The sequence below is a fragment of the Tamandua tetradactyla genome, chromosome 2 (genome assembly GCF_023851605.1).
Source record: "Tamandua tetradactyla isolate mTamTet1 chromosome 2, mTamTet1.pri, whole genome shotgun sequence".
Taxonomy (NCBI): domain Eukaryota; kingdom Metazoa; phylum Chordata; class Mammalia; order Pilosa; family Myrmecophagidae; genus Tamandua; species Tamandua tetradactyla.
In genome coordinates this window covers 58,928,856-58,950,064 of record NC_135328.1, presented here as the reverse complement: position 1 = coordinate 58,950,064, position 21,209 = coordinate 58,928,856, and the positions used below count along the sequence as shown (strand labels likewise).

General features: G+C 37.3%; 1 protein-coding gene across 4 annotated transcripts in view; it reads right to left on the bottom strand.

Annotated features, from left to right (window-relative positions):
• Positions 1-21,209, bottom strand: part of RNF38 (ring finger protein 38) — a 218,604-nt gene that overhangs the window by 149,717 nt on the left and 47,678 nt on the right. For all 4 annotated transcript variants that reach the window (XM_077147696.1, XM_077147710.1, XM_077147716.1 and 1 more), the window contains one exon: positions 11,395-11,465. In XM_077147696.1, coding sequence (XP_077003811.1) covers positions 11,395-11,465 — 71 coding nt within the window. Of the gene's footprint in view, positions 1-11,394; positions 11,466-21,209 lie in introns of those variants that run through there.

Genomic DNA, 21,209 nt, shown 5'->3' with positions numbered 1-21,209 from the left:
TCTCAGTCTTTACCTTCTATCTTTCCTTCTGGTTTCATACGTGCCCCTAGTTCTTCTCCCTCAATCATATCCAGATTCAGCTTCATTCAGTGTGTTTATATTATTGTGCTACAATAGGGTGGTATTGTGCTATCCTTTTCTGAATGGTTACAATCAGTCCTATTGTACAATCTGTATTTCTTTGGCCCCACTGTCCATCACTATTTTATTTCTCTCTCCTGATAACCTGTGTTCTTAACTTCAACACTCAAAGTTCACTCATTAATGTTAGTTCGTATTAGTGAGACCACATAGTACTTGTCCTTTTGTTTCTAGGCTAATTTCACTCAGCATAATGTCCTCAAGGTTCATCGACATTGTTACATGCATCATTACTTTATTCTGTCTTACAGTTGTGTAATATTCCATTGTTTGTATATACTACAGCTTGTTTAGCCACTCATCCATTGATGGACATTTGGGCTGTTTTCATTTCTTGGCAATCGTAAATATGCTGCTATAAACATTGGTGTGCAGGTTAGTGTGATACCCCGATGTATCTCAGAGCAATTTGGGCATTGAATAAAGAAGTATTTACAAAGTCCCTGTATTAGTTAGGGTTCTCTAGAGAAACAGAATCAACAGGGAACACTCACAAATATAAAATTTATGAAAGTGTGTCACGTAACTGCAGGAATGCAGAGTCCAAAATCCACAGGGCAGGCTGTGAAGCCGACAATTCTGATGGAGAGCCTGGACAAACTCCAGAGGAGAGGCTTGCCGGCCGAAGCAGGAAGAGAGCCTGTCTCTTCTGAACCCTCCTTAAAAGGCTTCCTGTGATTAGATTAAATATCACTCATTGCAGAAGACACTCCCCTTGGCTGATTACAAATGGAGTCAGCTGTGAATGCAGCTGATGTGATCATGATCTAATTCTATGAAATGTCCTCATTGCAAAAGACAGGCCAGCACTTGCCCAACCAGACAAACAAGTACCACCACTTGGTCAAGGTGACACATGAAGCTGACCATGACAGTTCCCTTGGGGGACTGGGGAGAAACGAAGAAAGAGTCAGCCTCACAATTTGGAGAATTTCTGACATTCTCCCCAGCATGGGGACAACCAAATCAATAGACTGAGCCCTCAACCTTGGAGTCTGCTCCAATGAAACTTATTCCTGAAAAGTATAAGCTAAACCTACTTAAAATTAGGTCTAAGAATCACTGCCAGAGAACATCTTTTGTTGCTCAGATGTGGCCTCTCTAAGTCAACTCAGCAGGCGAACTCACTACCCTCCCCACTATGTGGAACATAACTCGCGGGATGAGCCTGGTTTTAAATCTCCCTGGTAACATGGGACAGAACTCTCGGAATGAGCCAAGACCTGGCATCAAGGGATTGAGAAAGCCTTCTTGACCAAAAGGGAGAAGAGAAAACTGAGAAAATCAGTGGCTGAGAGATTTCAAATAAAGTTGGGAGGTTATTCTTATGCATTATATAGTGCATATATATAAGTCCCTTTTTAGTTTATGGTGTACTGGAATAGCTGGAAGGAAGTACCTGAAACTGTTGAGCTGTGTTACAGTAGCCTTGATTCTTAAAGATGATTGTATAATGATATAGCTTTTACAATGTGACTATGTGATTGTGAAAAACTTGTATCTGATGTTCCCTTTATCTAGGGTATGGACAGATGAGTAAAAAGTATGGATAAAAAATAAGTAATAGGGGGGATAAGGGGTAAAATAAATTGTGTAGATGGAAACACTAGTGGTCAATGAGAGGGAGGAATAAGGGGTATGGAATGTATGAGTTTTTTCATTTTGTTTTTATTTCTTTTTCTGGAGTGATGTAAATGTTCTAAGAATGATTATAGTGATGAACACACAATTATGTGTGATACTGTGAGCCACTGATTGTACACCATGTATGGAATATAGGCGTGTGAAGATTTATCAGTAAAAATATATTTTTTAAAAATCCAGCATCCTTTCTTGAATAAAATACTTTAAAAGACAGGAATAGAAGGAAACTTTTGTAACATGATGGGCAGATATGAAAAACCTGCAGCTAATATCATACTCAGTGGTGAAAGACTGAAGGCTTTTCCATTGAGACTGGGAACAAGACAAGGATGCCCACTGTCACCACTGTTCTAGAACAGTTTGCTGGAAGTTCAACACTGTATTAGACATTCTAGCTAGAGCAAATAGGCAAGAAAAATAAATAAAAAGATCCAAATCAGAAAGGAGGAAGTAAAGCTTTCACTATTTGCAGATCGTATGATCCTATACCTAGAACTTCCCAAAAAATCTACAACAAAGCCACTAGTCCTAATAAATGAGTTCAGGAATGTGGGAAGATACAAGATTAACATGCAAAAAGCAGAAGCTATAAGCCAGTAATGAGCAATCTGAGGAGGAAATTAGGAAAAAAAAATTCCAAGTACAATAGCAACTGAAAGAACCAATACCTCAGAATAACTTAATCAAGAATGTAAAGGACCTGTATTCAGAAAACTATAAAACAAAGCTAAAAGAAGTCAAAGAAGACCTAAATAAATGGAAGGGCATTTGTGTTAATGGGCTGAAAAACTAAATACTGTTCAGATATCAATTCTACCCCAAACTGATTTACAGATTCAACGTTATCCCAATCAAAAGTCCAACATTCTACTTTGCACTAATAGAAAAGCCAAGTATCAAATTTATTTGGTGGGGTCAGGGGCCCCAAATAGTCAAAATCATCTGCAACAAAGTTGGAGGACTCACATTTCCTGTCTTTAAAGCATATTACAAAGCTACAGTCATCAAAACAGCATGGCACTGACATGAAGACAGACATATTGATCAATGGAATCAAATTAAGTTTCTTAGAAACAGACCCTTATGACTATGTCAAGTTGATTTTTGACAGTCTGCCAAGTTGACACAACTGGGACAAAGCACTCTCTTTAACAAATGGTGCTGGAAGAACTGGATATCCATATTCAAAAGAATGATGGAGGGCCTCAATCTCACACCTTATACAAAAATTAACTCAAAATAGATCAAAGACCTAAGTATCAGAGCTAGCTTCTAAAACTAGAAAAAGTTGTAACAAAGCATCTTCAAGATCTTATGGTAGAAGGTGGTTTCACAGACCTTACACCCAAAGCACAAGCACTAAAGAAAACATAGAGAATTGGGACCTTCTCAAAACTGAATACTTTTTGCTTCAAAGGACTCTGTCAAAAGGGTGAAAAAGCAGCCTATTCAATGGGAGAAAATATTTAGAAACCATATATCCAATAAGGTTTAATATTCAGGATATATCAAGAGATCCCACAAGTCAACAATAAAACGCAAATGATAAAAAGACAATCCAATTCTAAAATGGGCACTACACCTAAAAAGACATTTTTCCAAAGAGGATATACAAATAGCTAAAAAGCACATGAAAAGATGTTCAACATCACAAGCTATTAATGAAATGCAAATCAAAACTACAGTGAGATATCACTTCATACCTACATGAATGACCACTATTAAAAAAAAAAAAAAAAAACAGAACAGAAAAGCACAAGTGTTGGAGAGGATGTGGAGAAATAGCACTTACTGTTGGTGGGAAATGGTAAAGCTGCTATGGAAGATGGTTTGGCAGTTCCTCAGGAAGCTAAGTACAAAACTGCCATGATGGGGCAATCTTGCTACTGGGTATATCTCATTAGAACTCATGGCAAGGATGCAAACAGACATTTCCCCACTGATGTTCACAACAGCACTGTTCATGGTGGCATTATTCACAATTGCCCAAAGATGGGAACATCCCAGGTGTCCATCAATTGATGGGATAAACAAAATGTGGTACATGCATAAGATGGAATATTATTCAGCTGTAAGAAGAAATGAAATCATGACACATGTGACTATATAGATGAACCTTGACAACATTATGTTGAGTGAAATAAGTCAAAAGGACAAATATTATATGAACTCACTAATGTGAACTAAAAACAACTAGTAAACTCATGGTGCTAATATCTAGAGCATAGATCACCAGAAGTTAGAATGAGAGTAGAGATGGGGAGCTAATGCTTAATTTGTACAGAATAGGTAATAAGGTTAATTGTAAATGTTTGGAAATGGATGGAGGTGATGGGAAAACATTATAGTGAGTGTAATTAACAGCAATGATATATGGGTGCAATTGTGATTGAAAGGAAAAGTTTAGGGTCATTTATGTAACAAACGGAAAGACAAAGGATGAAACATGAGACTGTATAACATACTGAACATCTTGAGCTTGAAATGTTTTAGAATTTATTAAACTGATGAATATTCAACTTTGTGGATATACTAGAAAGACACTGATTGTACACTTTGGATGGACTGTGTGGTATGTGTATTTATCTCAATAAAACTGGAAGGAGGAGGAGGAAGAAGTATACAAATGTTCCTAACAATATTATTCATAATAACAAAAAATGGAAACAAAAACAAAACCCAAATGTCCATCAACTGATGAATGGATAAACAAAATATAGTTATCCATAAACAGAACTGACCCATAAAAAAGGAAGGAATTAAGTACTGATTCACAGAACAAGATGGATGAACCTTGAGATCACTATGCTAAGAGGCCAAACACAAAAGGCTGCATCCTATATGATTCTATTTAATATGAACTGTGCAGAAAAGGCAAATCCATACAGATAGAAAATTGATTCCTGGTTGCCAGAAGGTGGAGGATGGAAAAAATAGGGAGTGACTGGAATGGGTCTTTCTTCTGGAGATGATGAAAATGTTCTAAAATGAGATAGTGGTGATAGTTAAATCTCTTTGATTATACTAAAAAATCATTGAAATGTACACTTTAAAATGATGAATTTTATGGTATGCAATTTAAATCCCCATAAAACTATTCAAAAATTTTAAAGGGAAAATTTTTTTAATGTTTTCTGATACAAGAACTTCTAAATCAGCTTGTTAATTATCTTTTATCCTTTTTTTTTGCTTACTGTACTGGACACACTCTATAGTGACCACCAGTAAGTTAAGTCCAAGTGAAATCCACTCCCACGAATGCCAGCAAAACGTGTGACTTGCTTCCAACCAAAAGAATATGGCAATGGTGATGGAATGTCATTCCTGTGATTATGTTTTTATTATCTAAGACTCCATCTTAGTAGACTCAAGAGATTCTTCTTGGCCTTAAAGAAGCAAACATCCATGTTTAAAGCATTTATATAGAGGATCGTGTGGGCAGGGAACTGCAGATGGCCTCTATGACCTGTGGATGGCCTCTAGCCAATAGCTGATAGGAAGCTGGGGTCCTTGTCAGACAGTCACTAGGAAACTAATTCTGCCCACAACCTAAATGAGCTTGGAAGAAGCTGACTCTTCCCTAGTTGAGCCTCCAGATGAGAATGCAGCTCAGCCAGCACCCTGATTGCAGTCCTATGTGGCTGTGAGCAAAGGAAACTGTTCAGCCATGCCAGAAGTCTGAAGGTAATGTATGTTGATGTAAGTTGCTACACTATGATTTGTTACATGGCAATAGAAAACTAATATATCTACTGTCACCATAAAACCTCTTAAATGCTTTCCCTACTTGCACAGCATTTGTATGCCACGATTGTGACTTCTTGTCACTTTTTTCTTGTATTTCTAATGGCTTTTTACTTAAATATTTGAGGTTTGACAGTTCATGACTGTTCAATATTCATTGTGCCTTATATGCCTTTTGATCCTTTTGTCCGGATTAAAACCACTTGCCCTGAATTTATTACAGTGTCACTACTGCTTTCTTCCTATTTGTATATGCTTAATATTATCTTTTTATTTTTTGCATCATTTTGTTTTAGGTATGTCACTTATGTAAAGCATATACTTGAAATTTGCGTTTTAATCTGGTCTTTTAACAGGTAAATTTAACACATTCACAACCATTACATTGATTTACTTTCACTTTGCCAAATTATGTTTTGTTGATCCTTATTTCTAAAGTTTCTAAAACCTTCACTGTATTCTTAATTAATATATATTTTTTCCATTTCTCTTAACTTATCCTCTTTTGATTTAAAATTATGCATCTTAGCTCTATTCCAGTATTAATGAACTTTAATTTTTTAATATTTGAATTCTATTTCTCTAACAATACCAAGAATAGAACAGTTCTATGAATCCTTCCCACTGCCACCACTTTTTAAATGGACAAACACTGCTCAGTTTTTACAAATCTACCTCCTATTTTTATCAAGCTAGCAAGATGATCTTTATACCCTTCTACTACAGTATAATTGAGAGAATTCAGTGCCCCATAAATGTTCTATAAAACCATCTATAAAACTATTTTCTGTCTATTTATCTTTTTGTTGTTGTGCCTCACCAATAGGCTTTTAGACTGTTAGAGGCTTCAGAATTACTCAGAAGCTTATTCTCCCTCAACTTCAAATCACTGAGTGGTAGAACTGAATTGAATTTTAGAAACCATCTAAACCAAAGACGATAAGGTACTTTCTCACATACCAACCCAATCTATTGGTCATACCAACTTGAAAGTCACGTTAAGAAGGACTCTGAGGCTGTGCCAGGTTGCGGGAAAATAATGTTGTGGTCAATCAGTAGTAAGTGCAAGGAACAGAAGCTGGGGAGGGGGGTATGCAGAGGTAGGGCGTGGGGAGAAGGGGTGCAGAACAGAGGCCTATATGCTACAAATCTGTTATCATGTTCTAGTCCAACAGCCCCTCTACATCCACTCTAAATACAAAATTATCAGGACCAAAACCACCTCTGGCATCTTCCAAAAGGCTTCCAAACAACCTGAAAAGTCACATTTGACTGCACAGACCTCGCTTCCTAGCATGTTAGACAACTACTAGCTTTTAGAAGATGACTGTATAAAGATATAACATTTACAGTATGACTGTGTGATTGTGAAAACCTTGTTTACGACATCCCCTTTATCTAGGGTGAGCTGGTGTGAAAGGATGTATGTACTCTAGAAAAGCCATGTTTTAATCTTAATTCCATTTTGTAAAGGCAGCTATTTCTTCTAAATCCTATTCAGTACTGTATGCTTGAAACTGTAATTACATCATCTCCCTGGAGATGTGACTTAATCAAGAGTGGTTATTAAACTGGATCAGGTGACAACATGTCTCCACCCATTTGGGTGGATCTTGATCAGTTTTTGAAGTCCTATAAAAGAGGAAACATTTTGGAGAATGACAGCAATTCTGAGAGAGCAGAACGACATAGCCACGAGAAGCAGAGAGCCCACCAGTCAGCGACCTTTGGAGATGAAGAAGGAAAATGCCTCCCCGGGAGCTTCATGAAACAGGAAGCCAGGAGAGGAAGCTAGCAGATGATGCTGTGCTCACCATGTGCCCTTCCAGATGAACGAGAAACCCTGATCGTGTTTGCCATGTGCCTTCTCATTTGAGAGAGAGACCCTGAACTTCACTGGCCTTCTTGAACCCAAGTATCCTTCCCTGGATGCCTTTGATTGGACATTTCCATAGACTTGTTTTAATTGGGACATTTTCTCGGCCTTAGAACTGTAAACTAGCAACTTATTAAATTCCCCTTTTTGAAAGCCATTCTGTTTCTGGTATATTGCATTCCAGCAGCTGGCAAACTAGAACAGAGGGTATGGACAGAAGAGTAAAAAATACGGATAACAAAATAAAAAATAATAGGGCGAACAAAGATTAAAATATATTGGGTAGATGGAAATACTAGTAGTCAATGAAAGGGAGGGGTAAGACGTATGGTATGTATGAGTTTTTTCTTTTTATCTTTTTCCGGAGTGATGCAAACGTTCTAAAAAATGATCATGGTGATGAATATTGTGTGATGATATTGTGAGCCACTGATTATTTCCAACTTTTCAAAGCCAACTTTTCTCTTTGGAGCAATGAAAATTGTCTAAAATTGAGAGTGATAATGATTGTATGACTATGTAAGGATGCTGCGAGACACTGATTTTTATTTTGGATATAATATATGCTATGTGAATATATCTTAACAGAATCTACAGATTCAAAATAAATAAATAATTAAAAATATTTCTACATGGCTATCACGTTTGATCAATATAATACAGCAACACACATAGTGTGGTTTCATTTTAAAAAGCACAGAATTTTGTGCATGAAGCAGGCCAAGGATGCCATAGAAGAAAAGACGGAAATGACAAGTAGTTATAAATCAGAATGGAAGTCAAAAAGACCCTGGCAAGAAAAAACTAATAGGCAAAGACTGCCTGCCTACCGACTCATTTTCACTATGATTCTCCAGGGTCTATTCCACATGCAGATACCTTCTTCTCTGAGCATGTCAAAAGTTAAGTAGATGAAGCCAAATCAGAGAGCAAACTCTAGAACAAGGAAGCTTGGGTTTGAATCCTAGTTCTATTACTGATACTACTTACTGCTGTATAATCTTGAGCAATTACCTAACATATGTCTCAGATTCCTCATCTATAAAATAGGGATAAAATAGTGCCAACTTATAGGATGTTGTGACTACCCTATTCTAGAAGGCAACTTTCTCCCAATACCCTGATAACACTTCTCTGCTTAATTTTTCTTCTCAACACAAATGACCAATTAACAATATCTTTAAATTATTTATTTTCCCATCAACTCCCATTCCACATACAGAAAGTAAGCTCCATAAAAGCAAGAACTTGTTTGTTTTGCTTAATGCACTTTCCCCAATGCCTAGAACAGTGTTTGGTACATAGTTAAGCATTCAAATTTAATGAATAAATTACATGTTCACTACTTGGAAACTGCGAGGTAGGGCTCTATAATGGATATAAAAATTTTAGTGGAAGGCTTTTGTGGATTGCTGTACCCAATATAAACTGTTAATATAAGTGGCTGCAATTCACCATATTTAGTAGATTCACCCCAAGCTGCAATTGGCCCCTTTTAGCACTATATGCTACAAGCCAATGTGCTTCTACAGAGAAAATTAACTTAGAAAACAGGCCAACCGAAGGGATTTGGGGATGTGCCAGCACTTCAACCACTGTAGAGGGGAAGCCCAGCAAATGGACTGGCCTTCCTTCTCCTGGCCTGAAAAGTCCCACATGGATTATTTTTAAATGAGGCAACTTTTAAGACAGATCATTTTTTGTTCACTGATCTAAGGAAAGGACCATGGCTGGGCAGAGTGCCACCGTTCTGCTGACCTGAAAGGGAAGCAACTAAAATAAGTAAAGCATTAACATCCATGTGACAGTATGCTCAGAATAACTAGCACATATTTTACATGACTTGCATTGGGGACATTTGTTCTTGTCTAATTCCAGTTCCATAGGGAACAAATAATTTCCCCCAATGGGGTCTCAGCTTCCAAGTTTAAACAAAAAAAAAGGGGGGGGAGCTGGATTAAACCCTCTCTTCAGCTCTCGGGAGTGTATGTGTGCATGTGTGTGTGTGTGTGTGTGTGTGTGTGTGTTGTTTGTATCTGTGTGTTTAAACATACATATCTAAAATATATGTGGGGACAGCTGGTTTATTTTCATTTTTGCAAAATCGATACCCTTTTGTTACAGAAAGATGTTTGGGAATTGTTACCAAAAAAAGAGATCTAATATTTAAACATGCTATCCATCCCTGCCCTCTCCACAATCAAAGCCCAATGATTCTATTTAAAGCTGCAATTTACATCACCCAAGCTTAGTCCTCCTCACCCATTTATCGCTCTAGTTTTTCTCTGTTGCATTTATTATAATAAACCATATAATTTGTTTATTTTTATGGTCTGCCTCTCCCCCATATCACTCTATTAGACTGCAAACTCATAAAAACAGTGAACTTTATCTATTTGGTATCCTGAAGTATTCCCTAAGGACCTAATACACATAGCTTCCAATCAATAATTATTATTTGTTAACTGAATTCATTGAATAAATTATAAATCCATAGGACCTCACAGTCAGAGATCCTAGTACATATCTCTGGAAAAATCTCATCTCCCAAAAGCACAAAAATCAGTCATAAAGATTCAGAAATTAGGAGGAAAAACTATTTTAACATAGATAGAAAGTACCTGGTAAAAGTGGACTGAAATCTCATCTCCGAACTCTAAGACCCAGAGACAACACAGTGCACAATTTTGCTTCACCACCATGACTGAGCAAATGGACAGAGCATATTATACTTGGCAGGACAAAGAAAATTTAAGCCCAAAACCTCTTCAGAATTACAAAGCACACTTGTTCACAGTATTACTGACCTAAAGCGATTTTGTCTTTTTCATCCATCCTCACTTTTTTTTTTCCAAATATTCCCTTCTAAAATCTGTGGTATACCAAATGTTATGGAACTAAATTCTAGAAGTCTCTTTCAGTGGCTTCCACTCTGAAATAAGTTAAAAGTGAAACCCACGTCTCTGGATTCCTGTAATAATAAAAAAATTCTGGAATGCTGTGCAAAATAAATCTCTCTCTGTAAACAGCCTGAAATCTGCCTAAGCAAAGCTCACAAAGACAGAGAGACCCATAATCAGAACAAAGAAAACCATGTGGAAAATCCCAATGATTAACTAACTTCTTGATTTAGCTCCAACAGGATGAGGGAGGAGGCTCTTGATCAAAACAGCAGAGACTGCTTGGACTGGTCTGCACTGGAAACTACTTAGGGAGTGATACATTCCTGCATACACAGGAAATGGGAGGGAAGCCACTGGAAATTGATGGTGGAAAAGACTAAAGTTAAGGCCATCCAACATCAGCAGCCAGATGTTCCAAACACTCAGCCCACAGAAATATCTACTGCAAGGGTGGGCAGTCAGCAACCAAGGGTGCCAATGAGTACTGGAAAGCATCCAAAAAAAAACAGAAGCAAAAAACAACAAAATGAAACAAAACCACTGCAAAAAATACAAAATCTGTTTCAAAGCAATCTTCTTTTACATGAATCTGGCAGGTTCTATTCTCAATCCTGAACAATTTAAATTGAGTTTTGGAAACAGACCCCCCCAAAAACATAAAGTTTGAGAAAAAAATATCATTACTCAACTCTAAAGATAAACAAATTTGAAAATGTCCAAGATATTTCTATTTGAAAAACAACTCAAGATTTTGAGATAGCTACCATCTTTAGAAACACCTATTCATATATTAAGATAATCCATCTATTAAAAAAAAAAAAAACATGATCCATCTGGGCTGTGCAAGGAGAGAGGGAAGAGGAAGCGGGATGACCAAGAGTCCAGCCCACATCCTGGGAATTATCTTCAGGCTTTCAGGAACCATTTAATAATCTGACAAACAAACCAGCAAGGATCTCTGTATCTCAACATTGTACCTCCCAAATCAAACTCTCCTGGTCCTGAGTCCAAAAGTTATGCAAGTGAATCCAGCAATTTAAGATTGGCATGCATTTTCACCATGGCAGACATCAACAAGGACCTCACCTTGTCACTGTCATCATGAAAAATGTGGTCGTGATGGATGGACTGGTACTGAAAAGAAGCACCAACACTACCTACAAGAAAAAGGGAGGAAAAGTTAACATGCAATTATTCCTTACATTTAAATTGCTTTACCAATTCAAAGTGCTCTAATATCCATTATCCCATGTAATCTTCATGAAGGAAGCAGGGAAGGGATTATTATTCATGTATTTTCTTGGACTAAAATAAATTTACATCAATAAAAAAATACAAGGTTCCGATATACAATTTTCATGTATTTTAAATGAGGAAAACAAAACACAGAGAGGATGACTTGTACAAAGTAGCAGTCAGTGAAGTAGAAAGTCTAAAACTAGAACCCAGTTATTCAAACCCCTAATTCACCACTTTCTACTATTCAGTGGTATGCTTTCAAAGTAAGGCTATGCTGGCGGGCCGCGGTGGCTCAGCGGGCAAGAGTGCTTGCCTGCCGTGCCGGAGGACCCCGGTTCGATTCCCGGCCCCAGCCCATGTAAAAAACAAACAAACAAACAAAATATAATAAAACAAGAAAATGTTTAAAAATGTTTCCCTTTCTTCCTCCCTTCCTTCCTTCTCTGTCTTTCCTTCCTTTAAAAAAAAAAAAAAAAAAAAAAAAAAAGTAAGGCTATGCAAATCAGCACAATAGCCTTTAACAAGGGAAACTCCAATTTACAAAGGAGAAAATTATATTCCTTTTCATACTATACAGTACTTTTATTGATAAAAAAAAAATTTACCCTATAAATTCTCAGCCACTGAGTAACACAATCTATTCACAAACATGTAAGAGTATAAATTGGCTTTTATTACATTAAAAGTACACATTATAAATATACCAACTATCTGTTAATTTCAAGAACCATTCCCTAATAACAACAGCTCTATGTTGATAGTGACATTTCTAACCAGTAGTGAAACAAGTGATTATTTAATAAATGATTGGAACAGCTGATTAGCCATTTGGAAAAGTTTAGATTCCTACCTTACACCACAACGAAATGGTGACTCAAAGATGCATATAAATGTAAAAAATGAAACCAGAGTATTAGAAGAAAATGTAGGAGAATATTTAGTAGTCTTGGGTTAAGGAAAATCTGAAAGAAGATATTAACACAAGAAGCCATAAATGAAAACTTAACACATAACTGTAGATTAGATCAAAGGTTAACAAAATTCCTTTTTCCTTATGTATGAGAATTTGACCTTCACTTAAACCATTAACCTGATTAAGACAGCACACTGGCAACTATGTTACTTGGCAACACTGCTTAAGGTAAAAATAACCTGATGGGTAAATTGCATCTGGACTAGAAGTACAGGAAATATTTTATAGGAAACTATATTTTTAAGCTTCACAGAGCATGGTGATATGGAATTAGACATATCCTTGTAGAGATCCTAGAACTATGCATATGGAATTATTTATTGCAACTGGTATCTTTCCTTGTAGGAATGTGGCTCCTCAACACCCAAAGTGGATGCTGTCTCTTTGCACCTGAACAGTCAGAAGAGTGCATCAGAAGGCTTAAACTGTTACAAGGACTCCACGGTGTTACTAACAAGTTGTGGTTTCTGTTGTATAACATTAATGAATAATGTGGTATCAAGTAAGACCTATAGTGTTCTTACCAGTCTGAATGTTTAAACATTTAGTTGAACCTAAGAAGATACCACTCCCTCATTCATCTGGACATTACGAATCCAATATTCAGTAAAATTTACAGTGCCATCAATTAAGAAGTTCATTTCTTCCAAATGCCATTAAAAAGGAAAAATGCTGGGTGGTGCAATGGTGGCTCAGTGGGAGAATTCTTGCCTGCCACACCAGAGATCCAGGTTCAATTTCTGGTGTCTGCCATGTGAAAAAAAAAAAAAGAAGGAAAAATGCTGCCAACTAAACAAACAAAATGCATTTTTTTAAATGGAGAAGTTGAATTTTTATTGTTACTATTTCACTATATGAAAACAGCACCAGTAAATTTGGTATAGTAGTGACAGCAAACAACTAGCAGAAAACTTATCTCCACTCCCAGTTATTTCCAATTAAAATATGAAAGCATTTTTAGCGCATTTCCTAATATAACTTTGGTGGACAGTTTTATTGAACACTGTTAAGTACATGGAACCCTGAGTAGGGCATGAGATTTTACAGGTTTGTCCAGAGTGATGCCCCAATAAATCCCAGAATGATTTGAACAGTGAATAAAAAAGCATTTGCAAAGTCCCCTTGGGAAAATGGCAAAAGAGGGGAAAATTCAACTTTCCCATGTGGAGAATTCCTGATATTCTCACAAGCAGTGGGGACAATCAAAGCAATAGGCCAAGCCTTCTATCTTGGGTTTATTCATATGAAACTTATTCCCGCAAAGGACAGGTTAAGCCAACTTAAAATTAGGCCTAAGAGTCATCCCCAGGGAACCTCTTTTGTTGCTCAAATGTGGCCTCTCTCTCTCAGCCAACACAACAAGCAAACTCACTGCCCTCCCCCATTCTACGTGGGACTTGCCTCCCATGGGTATGGAACTTCCTGGTAACACAGGACAGAAATCCTAGAATGAGCTGGGACTCAGCATCAAAGGATTGAGAAAACCTTCTCAACCAAAAGGGGGAAGAGAGAAATGAGACAAAATAAAGTGTCAATGGCTGAGAGATTCCAGAGTTGAGAGGTTATCCTGGAGGTTATTCTTATGCATCACCTTTTTAGTTAAGGTATATTGGAGAGGCTGGAGGGAAGTACCTGAAAATGTAGAGCTGTGTTCCAGTAGCCAAGTTTCTTGAAGATGATTGTATAATGACATAGCTTTAGCAATGTGACTGTGTGATTGTGAAAACCTTGTGTCTGATGCTCCTTTTATCCACCTTACTGACAGACAAGTAAAACATATGGATTAAAAATAAATAATAGGGGGAACAAATGTTAAAATAAATTTAGTAGATCGAAATGTTAGTGATCAATGAAAGGGAGGGTAAAAGGGATATAGTATGTATGAATTTTTTCTGCTTTCTTTTTATTTCTTTTTCTGAATTGATGCAAATGTTCTAAGAAATGATTGTGATAATGAATATATAAGTATGTGATGATATTGTGAGTTACTAATTATATATGTAGAATGGAATGATATATGGGAAGAATGTTTGTGTTTGTATGTTGGTATGCTTAAAAAATAAAATGAAATAAAATAAAACCTTGTGTTAATGTTCCTTTTATCTAGAGCATGGACAGATGAGTAAAACATATGGATTAAAAATAAATAAATAGTTTTTTTCTTTCTCCGCCGGCCCGCCGCGCGGCGCACGCGCCCCGCAGCAGCCGAGCCGCCCGACCTCCCTACCCCCTCTCTTTCTCCGCCGGCCCGCCGCGCGGCGCACGCGCCCCGCAGCAGCCGAGCCGCCCGACCTCCCTACCCCCTCTCTTTCTCCGCCGGCCCGCCGCGCGGCGCACGCGCCCCGCAGCAGCCGAGCCGCCCGACCTCCCTACCCCCCTCCTCCCCCTCCTGCTCCGGCTGCTCTCCAACCAACACGGTGCCCTCTTCCCCCGCCTTCACCGTGCTCCTCCGCCACCAGCCTCGACAGCCTTGCCGCCCTCACCTTTCCTCCTCCAGAACAACTACTGGGGGAGTGGAGATAATACAGAGCAGCTCCCGGAGCCACGAGGGAGATTAAAGGGACAGCGTACCCCATCCTGGAACGGCTGACTATCTGGGAGAACCAGCTCCGGTGAGATCACCAAGGGGCACGGGCTTTCCTGGGTGGGACAGCAAGCGACCGGAGTCCCTCCCTTCCACCTTCCCAGGCCAGCTGGTAGAATTGGACAGGCGGTCCCCTTAGGCCGCGGCGGCTGGTGCCCCCACCACACGAGGCCCCCCGGAACAACTGAGATAGTTGGGTCGGAAATCCCCAGACTGCGGAGAACAGTGACCAGGGGATCCCTTCCAAACACGTGACTCCCCCGTCGGCTGGGAACAGTGCACTCTCCCGGGCTGCGACAGCTGGCGCCCTCCCGCCACGCTTGGTGCCCCGGGCCGACTAGCTAATTTGGCCGGACGCTCTCCTGTGCTGCGACAGCCGGCGACCCTCCCCGCGTTTGGAACCCCGGGCCGGCTGGCATTCTTCCAAGACGCTTCGGTTGCCGAACCTCCCCTACGGCGAGAGTTTTCCAGAGTTGAGGGACCCACAGCAACTTTCGCTGGTGGAACCCACAGACAGGCGTGTGCCACGTGCACCACCTACTGGGCAGGATAGAAAGAACAGAACCGAGAGACTGCACAGAAAAATCTTTCAACCTGTGGGGTCGAACACCCGGGGAAATCTGACTAAATGCCCAGACGCCAGCAGAAGATAACGGATCACGCTCAGAAAATTGAACATATGGCCCAGTCAAACGAAGAAACCAATAGTTCAAATGAGATACAGGAGCTGAAACAACTAATGCTGAATATACGAACAGAAATGGAAAACCTCTTCAAAAACGAAATCGATAAATTGAGGGAGGACATGAAGAAGACATGGGCTGAACATAAAGAAGAAATAGAAAAACTGAAAAAACAAATCACAGAACTTATGGAAGTGAAAGATAAAGTAGAAAAGATGGAAAAAACAATGGATACCTACAATGACAGATTTAAAGAAACAGAAGATAGAATTAGTGATTTGGAGGATGAAACATCTGAACTCCAAAAAGAAACAGAAACTATCCGGAAAAGAATGGAAAAATTTGAACAAGGTATCAGGGAACTCAAGGACAATGTGAACCGTACAAATATACGTGTAGTGGGTATCCCAGAAGGAGAAGAGAAGGGAAAAGGAGGAGAAAAACTAATGGAAGAAATTATCACTGAAAATTTCCCAACTCTTATGAAAGACCTAAAATTACAGATCCAAGAAGTGCAGCGCACCCCAAAGAGATTAGACACAAATAGGCGTTCCCCAAGACACTTACTAGTTAGAATGTCAGAGGTCAAAGAGAAAGAGAGGATCTTGAAGGCAGCGAGAGAAAAACAATCCGTCACATACAAGGGAAACCCAATAAGACTATGTGTAGATTTCTCAGCAGAAACCATGGAAGCTAGAAGACAGTGGGATGATATATTTAAGTTACTAAAAGAGAAAAACTGCCAGCCAAGACTCCTATATCCAGCAAAATTGTCCTTCAAAAATGAGGGAGAAATTAAAACATTCTCAGACAAAAAGTCACTAAGAGAATTTGTGACCAAGAGACCAGCTTTGCAAGAAATACTAAAGGAAGCACTAGAGTCAGATACAAAAAGACAGAAGAGAGAGACATGGAGAAAAGTGTAGAAAGAAGGAAAGACAGATATGATATATATAATACAAAAGGCAAAATGGTAGAGGAAAATATTATCCAAACAGTAATAACTCTAAATGTCAATGGACTGAATTCCCCAATTAAAAGACATAGACTGGCAGAATGGATTAAAAAACAGGATCCTTCTATATGCTGTCTACAGGAAACACATCTTAGACCCAAAGATAAATATAGGTTGAAAGTGAAAGGTTGGGAAAAGATATTTCATGCAAACAACAACCAGAAAAGAGCAGGAGTGGCTATACTAATATCCAACAAATTAGACTTCAAATGTAAAGCAGTTAAAAGAGACAAAGAAGGACACTATATACTAATAAAAGGAACAATTAAACAAGAAGACATAACAATCATAAATATTTACGCACCGAACCAGAATGCCCCAAAATACGTGAGGAATACACTGCAAACACTGAAAAGGGAAATAGACACATATACCATAATAGTTGGAGACTTCAATTCACCACTCTCATCAATGGACAGAACATCTAGACAGAGGATCAATAAAGAAATAGAGAACCTGAATATTACTATAAATGAACTTGACTTAACAGACATTTATAGGACATTACATCCCACAACAGCAGGATACACCTTTTTTTCAAGTGCTCATGGATCATTCTCAAAGATAGACCATATGCTGGGTCACAAAGCAAGTCTTAACAAATTTAAAAAGATTGAAATCATACACAACACTTTCTCGGATCATAAAGGAATGAAGTTGGAAATCAATAATAGGCGGAGTGCCAGAAAATTCATAAATACATGGAGGCTCAACAACACACTCTTAAACAACAAGTGGGTCAAAGAAGAAATTGCAAGAGAAATTAGTAAATACCTAGAGGCAAATGAAAATGAAGACACAACATATCAAAACTTATGGGACGCAGCAAAGGCAGTGCTAAGAGGGAAATTTATTGCCCTAAATGCCTTTATCAGAAAAGAAGAAAAGGCAAAAATGCAGGAATTAACTGTCCACTTGGAAGAACTGGAGAAAGAACAGCAAACTAATCCCAAAGCAAGCAAAAGGAAAGAAATAACAAAGATTAGAGCAGAAATAAATGAAATTGAAAACATGAAAACAATAGAGAAAATCAATAAGACCAGAAGTTGGTTCTATGAGAAAATCAACAAGATTGATGGGCCCTTAGCAAGATTGACAAAAAGAAGAAGAGAGAGGATGCAAATAAATAAGATTAGAAATGAAAGAGGAGACATAACTACTGACCTCACAGAAATAAAGGAGGTAATAACAGGATACTATGAACAACTTTACGCTAATAAATACAACAATTTAGAAAAATAAATAAATAATAGTGGGAACAAATGTTAAAATTAATTTAGTAGATTGAAATGCTAGTGATCAATGAAAGGGAGTGGTAAGAGGTTATAGAAAAAAAAAACAGGGGAAACAGGCTAAAATATATTGGTAGGTGGAAACACTAGCAGTCAAGAGAGGGAGAGGTGAGGGGTATGGTATGTACGAGTTTTTTTCTTTTTTCTTTTTATTTCTTTTTCTGAATTGATGTAAATGTTCTATGAAATGATCATGGTGATGAATATACAACTACGTGATGATATTGTGAGTTATTGATTATATACCAAGAATGGAATGATCATATGGTAAGAATGTTAGTGTTTATATGTTATGTTTAAAAAAAAAATTAAAAAATAAAGTATTTTGACCCAAATCCAGGGACTGACATAAGCAAGTTACAATATCATATAAGGTTTAAGATAACAGTGTTGACATAAGCAAGTTATAATATCATATAAGGTTTAAGAGAACAATATATCCATTAATTACATAATTTTTACAAGTAGTTTTCACCTCAGATAATTTCATGAATTCTAAATATAATAACTAGTTCCTAGTCAAAATCATTGAGTGGTGTGAAAAAGATGCAAATTGTGCTTATCTACTATCACAGAAAGTTAAGGAATATTTTCTTTCAATAGCATGGCTGGAAGGAGTAGTTTCTGTTTGTCTTACACTTATTGAAATAACTCTTTAGACTTGTTTAAAGGTTTAATGCAGTCACAAAAAGAAAGAAAAAGACGTAATTTCTACAAATTCAAAATACCAAAAACAAACAAAAAGAATTCAAATCCGCAATAGCAAAAGAAACTGAGAAAATTATTATTATTATTATTTATTTTTTTTTTTTACATGGGCAGGCACCAGGAATCGAACCCGGGTCCTCTGGCATGGCAGGCAAGCATTCTTCCCTGTGAGCCACCATGGCCCGCCCGAAAAAATTATTTTTTAAACTAGAAAAGATAAACAACTTACCTACCAGGATGGATTTAACAGTTAATTTCTTCACATTTACAGATTCAATAATCCCTGTGACAGGGATTTGAATCTATTCCTAACATAGATGGTGTCTCCCAACTCATTTTTTATGGTTTTGATTATAAAATATAAACAGGACATTAACATAAGAAAACAATAATCTCACAAACACAGGAATAAAAATATTATATCAAATTACAGCACACATAGTATATATACTATAGTGACAGCATATATAATATATTGTCACCCTAATCTACCTACGTTTACCTAAGGAAAGCAAAAGTGATTCAATAAAAGAAAAATTATTAACATAAAGTATTAGGATTAAAGGAAAAGAAACTATTACAAGTTCGATCACATCAAAAGATCCTGATAACAAATGATAATGTTTACTATCTATTTCTACTTTTACAGAAATAAACTTATTAAAAAGCTAAGCAAGGGCAATGGTGGCTCAGTGGCAAAGTTCTCTCCTACCATGCCGGAGACTGGTTCATTTCCTAGCACCTGCCAACGCAAAAAAAAAAAAAAAAAAAAAAAACCTAAGCAAGATTTTGCCATTGGATGACAATTTGATAACTTTGGTTATCAAAAAAAGGTACAATTATGGATAAAAATAACATAAAGCATAGAATTCCCTCTGGTACAGATATCAATTAACATCAATTAACATATTCCTAACCCATAATTTGGAAGAATATACAATCATGTCCCATAACATAAAAATCTTCTGGATAGTGGAATGGTAAGTCAAATCACAACATAAAATATTCTGTCAAAAATACGGTAGATGTGATTTAAGAAGTTACTACAAATTTTACTTTCAGCCTATTAATTCAATATCTTGTGAGACTAAGGTGACACTAGTAAAAGGAATCCTAAGAACTGATGGTTATAAGCAAATATTAGATATTTTCAAAGAGGAACCAAAACAGACAACATTATTTCATTCTTAATACATAATCGCATATTTAACCAAGCATGTGACATGCGTTTCTATTGGACATAGATAAAACTGAGCTGGAAAGTGTTCAGGAAAAGCCATCTAATGACTGGGGGGTGGGGGCACAATACACGGGACAACTGGACTGTATAAGGGCTCAAAAGATAAAGGTAGAAACATACTAATGAACCACTGAGAAATCTCTTCTGAAAGAGAGTATTAAAAATAAATGATTTCTAGTCCATTATACCTTTAATTTAATGGTACATTGGAGTGGATAGAGGGAAGTACCTGGAACTGTTGAGCTGTGTTCCAATACACTTGATTCTTGAAGATGATTGTAAAACTATATAGCTTTTACAATATGACCACATGATTGTGAAAACCTTGTGTCTGATGCTCCTTTTATCAAGAGGCAGATGAGAAACAAAAATAAGGAAAAATAAAAAAATAATAGGGGAAGATAAAGGGCAAAAATACTAGTGGTCAATGAGAGGGAAGAGTATGGAATATGGGATGCATGAGTTTTTTCTTTTTAATTTCTTTTTCTGGAGTGATGCAAATGTTCTAAAAATGATCATTGTGATGAATACATAACTATGTGATGATGCTGAGAGTCACTGATTGTATACTATGCCTGGACTGTATGTGTGTGAAGATTTCACAATAAAAATATTTAAAAAATAATACAAGAACCGAAAGGTGGAAACAAACTCAATCAATAACATAAAAAAGAATAAGAAAAAAGCTACCTTATCGTTCAGTCTACAGAGCCTTGAGCTGACTTTTTTAATTCCAACTGCAGGACCCTTTCCTATACTTTCAAGTATATGTCACTGCAATTAATTGTCTAAAAGAGAGACTGACCACTTAAGTTGAATTTTTTGGTTCTCCTCCAATTAACTGTTATTTGAGGGGCCTTCCTTCTAGCAGAAAGAATTTTTTTAAGTGCCTGATTTTTTTTTAGCAGGGCATGAAGGCATGTTGAGTCTTATTCAATACTTGGTCCAGAAGTTGCTAAGTTCTGGAACATGATCTCTCTAGGTTTGAATCACATCACTTGCAGACTCGCTGACTCACAGCTGCTACCAAGATACCAAGGTTTATAGCATGGCTTCAAAGAAATACACTAAGATGATTATGTTTTACCAACAAACTAACAGTTTCCAGATTTCCATAAATCAGATCCAACTTTATTTGCTCACCTATTCTCAAACTTACACATTTTC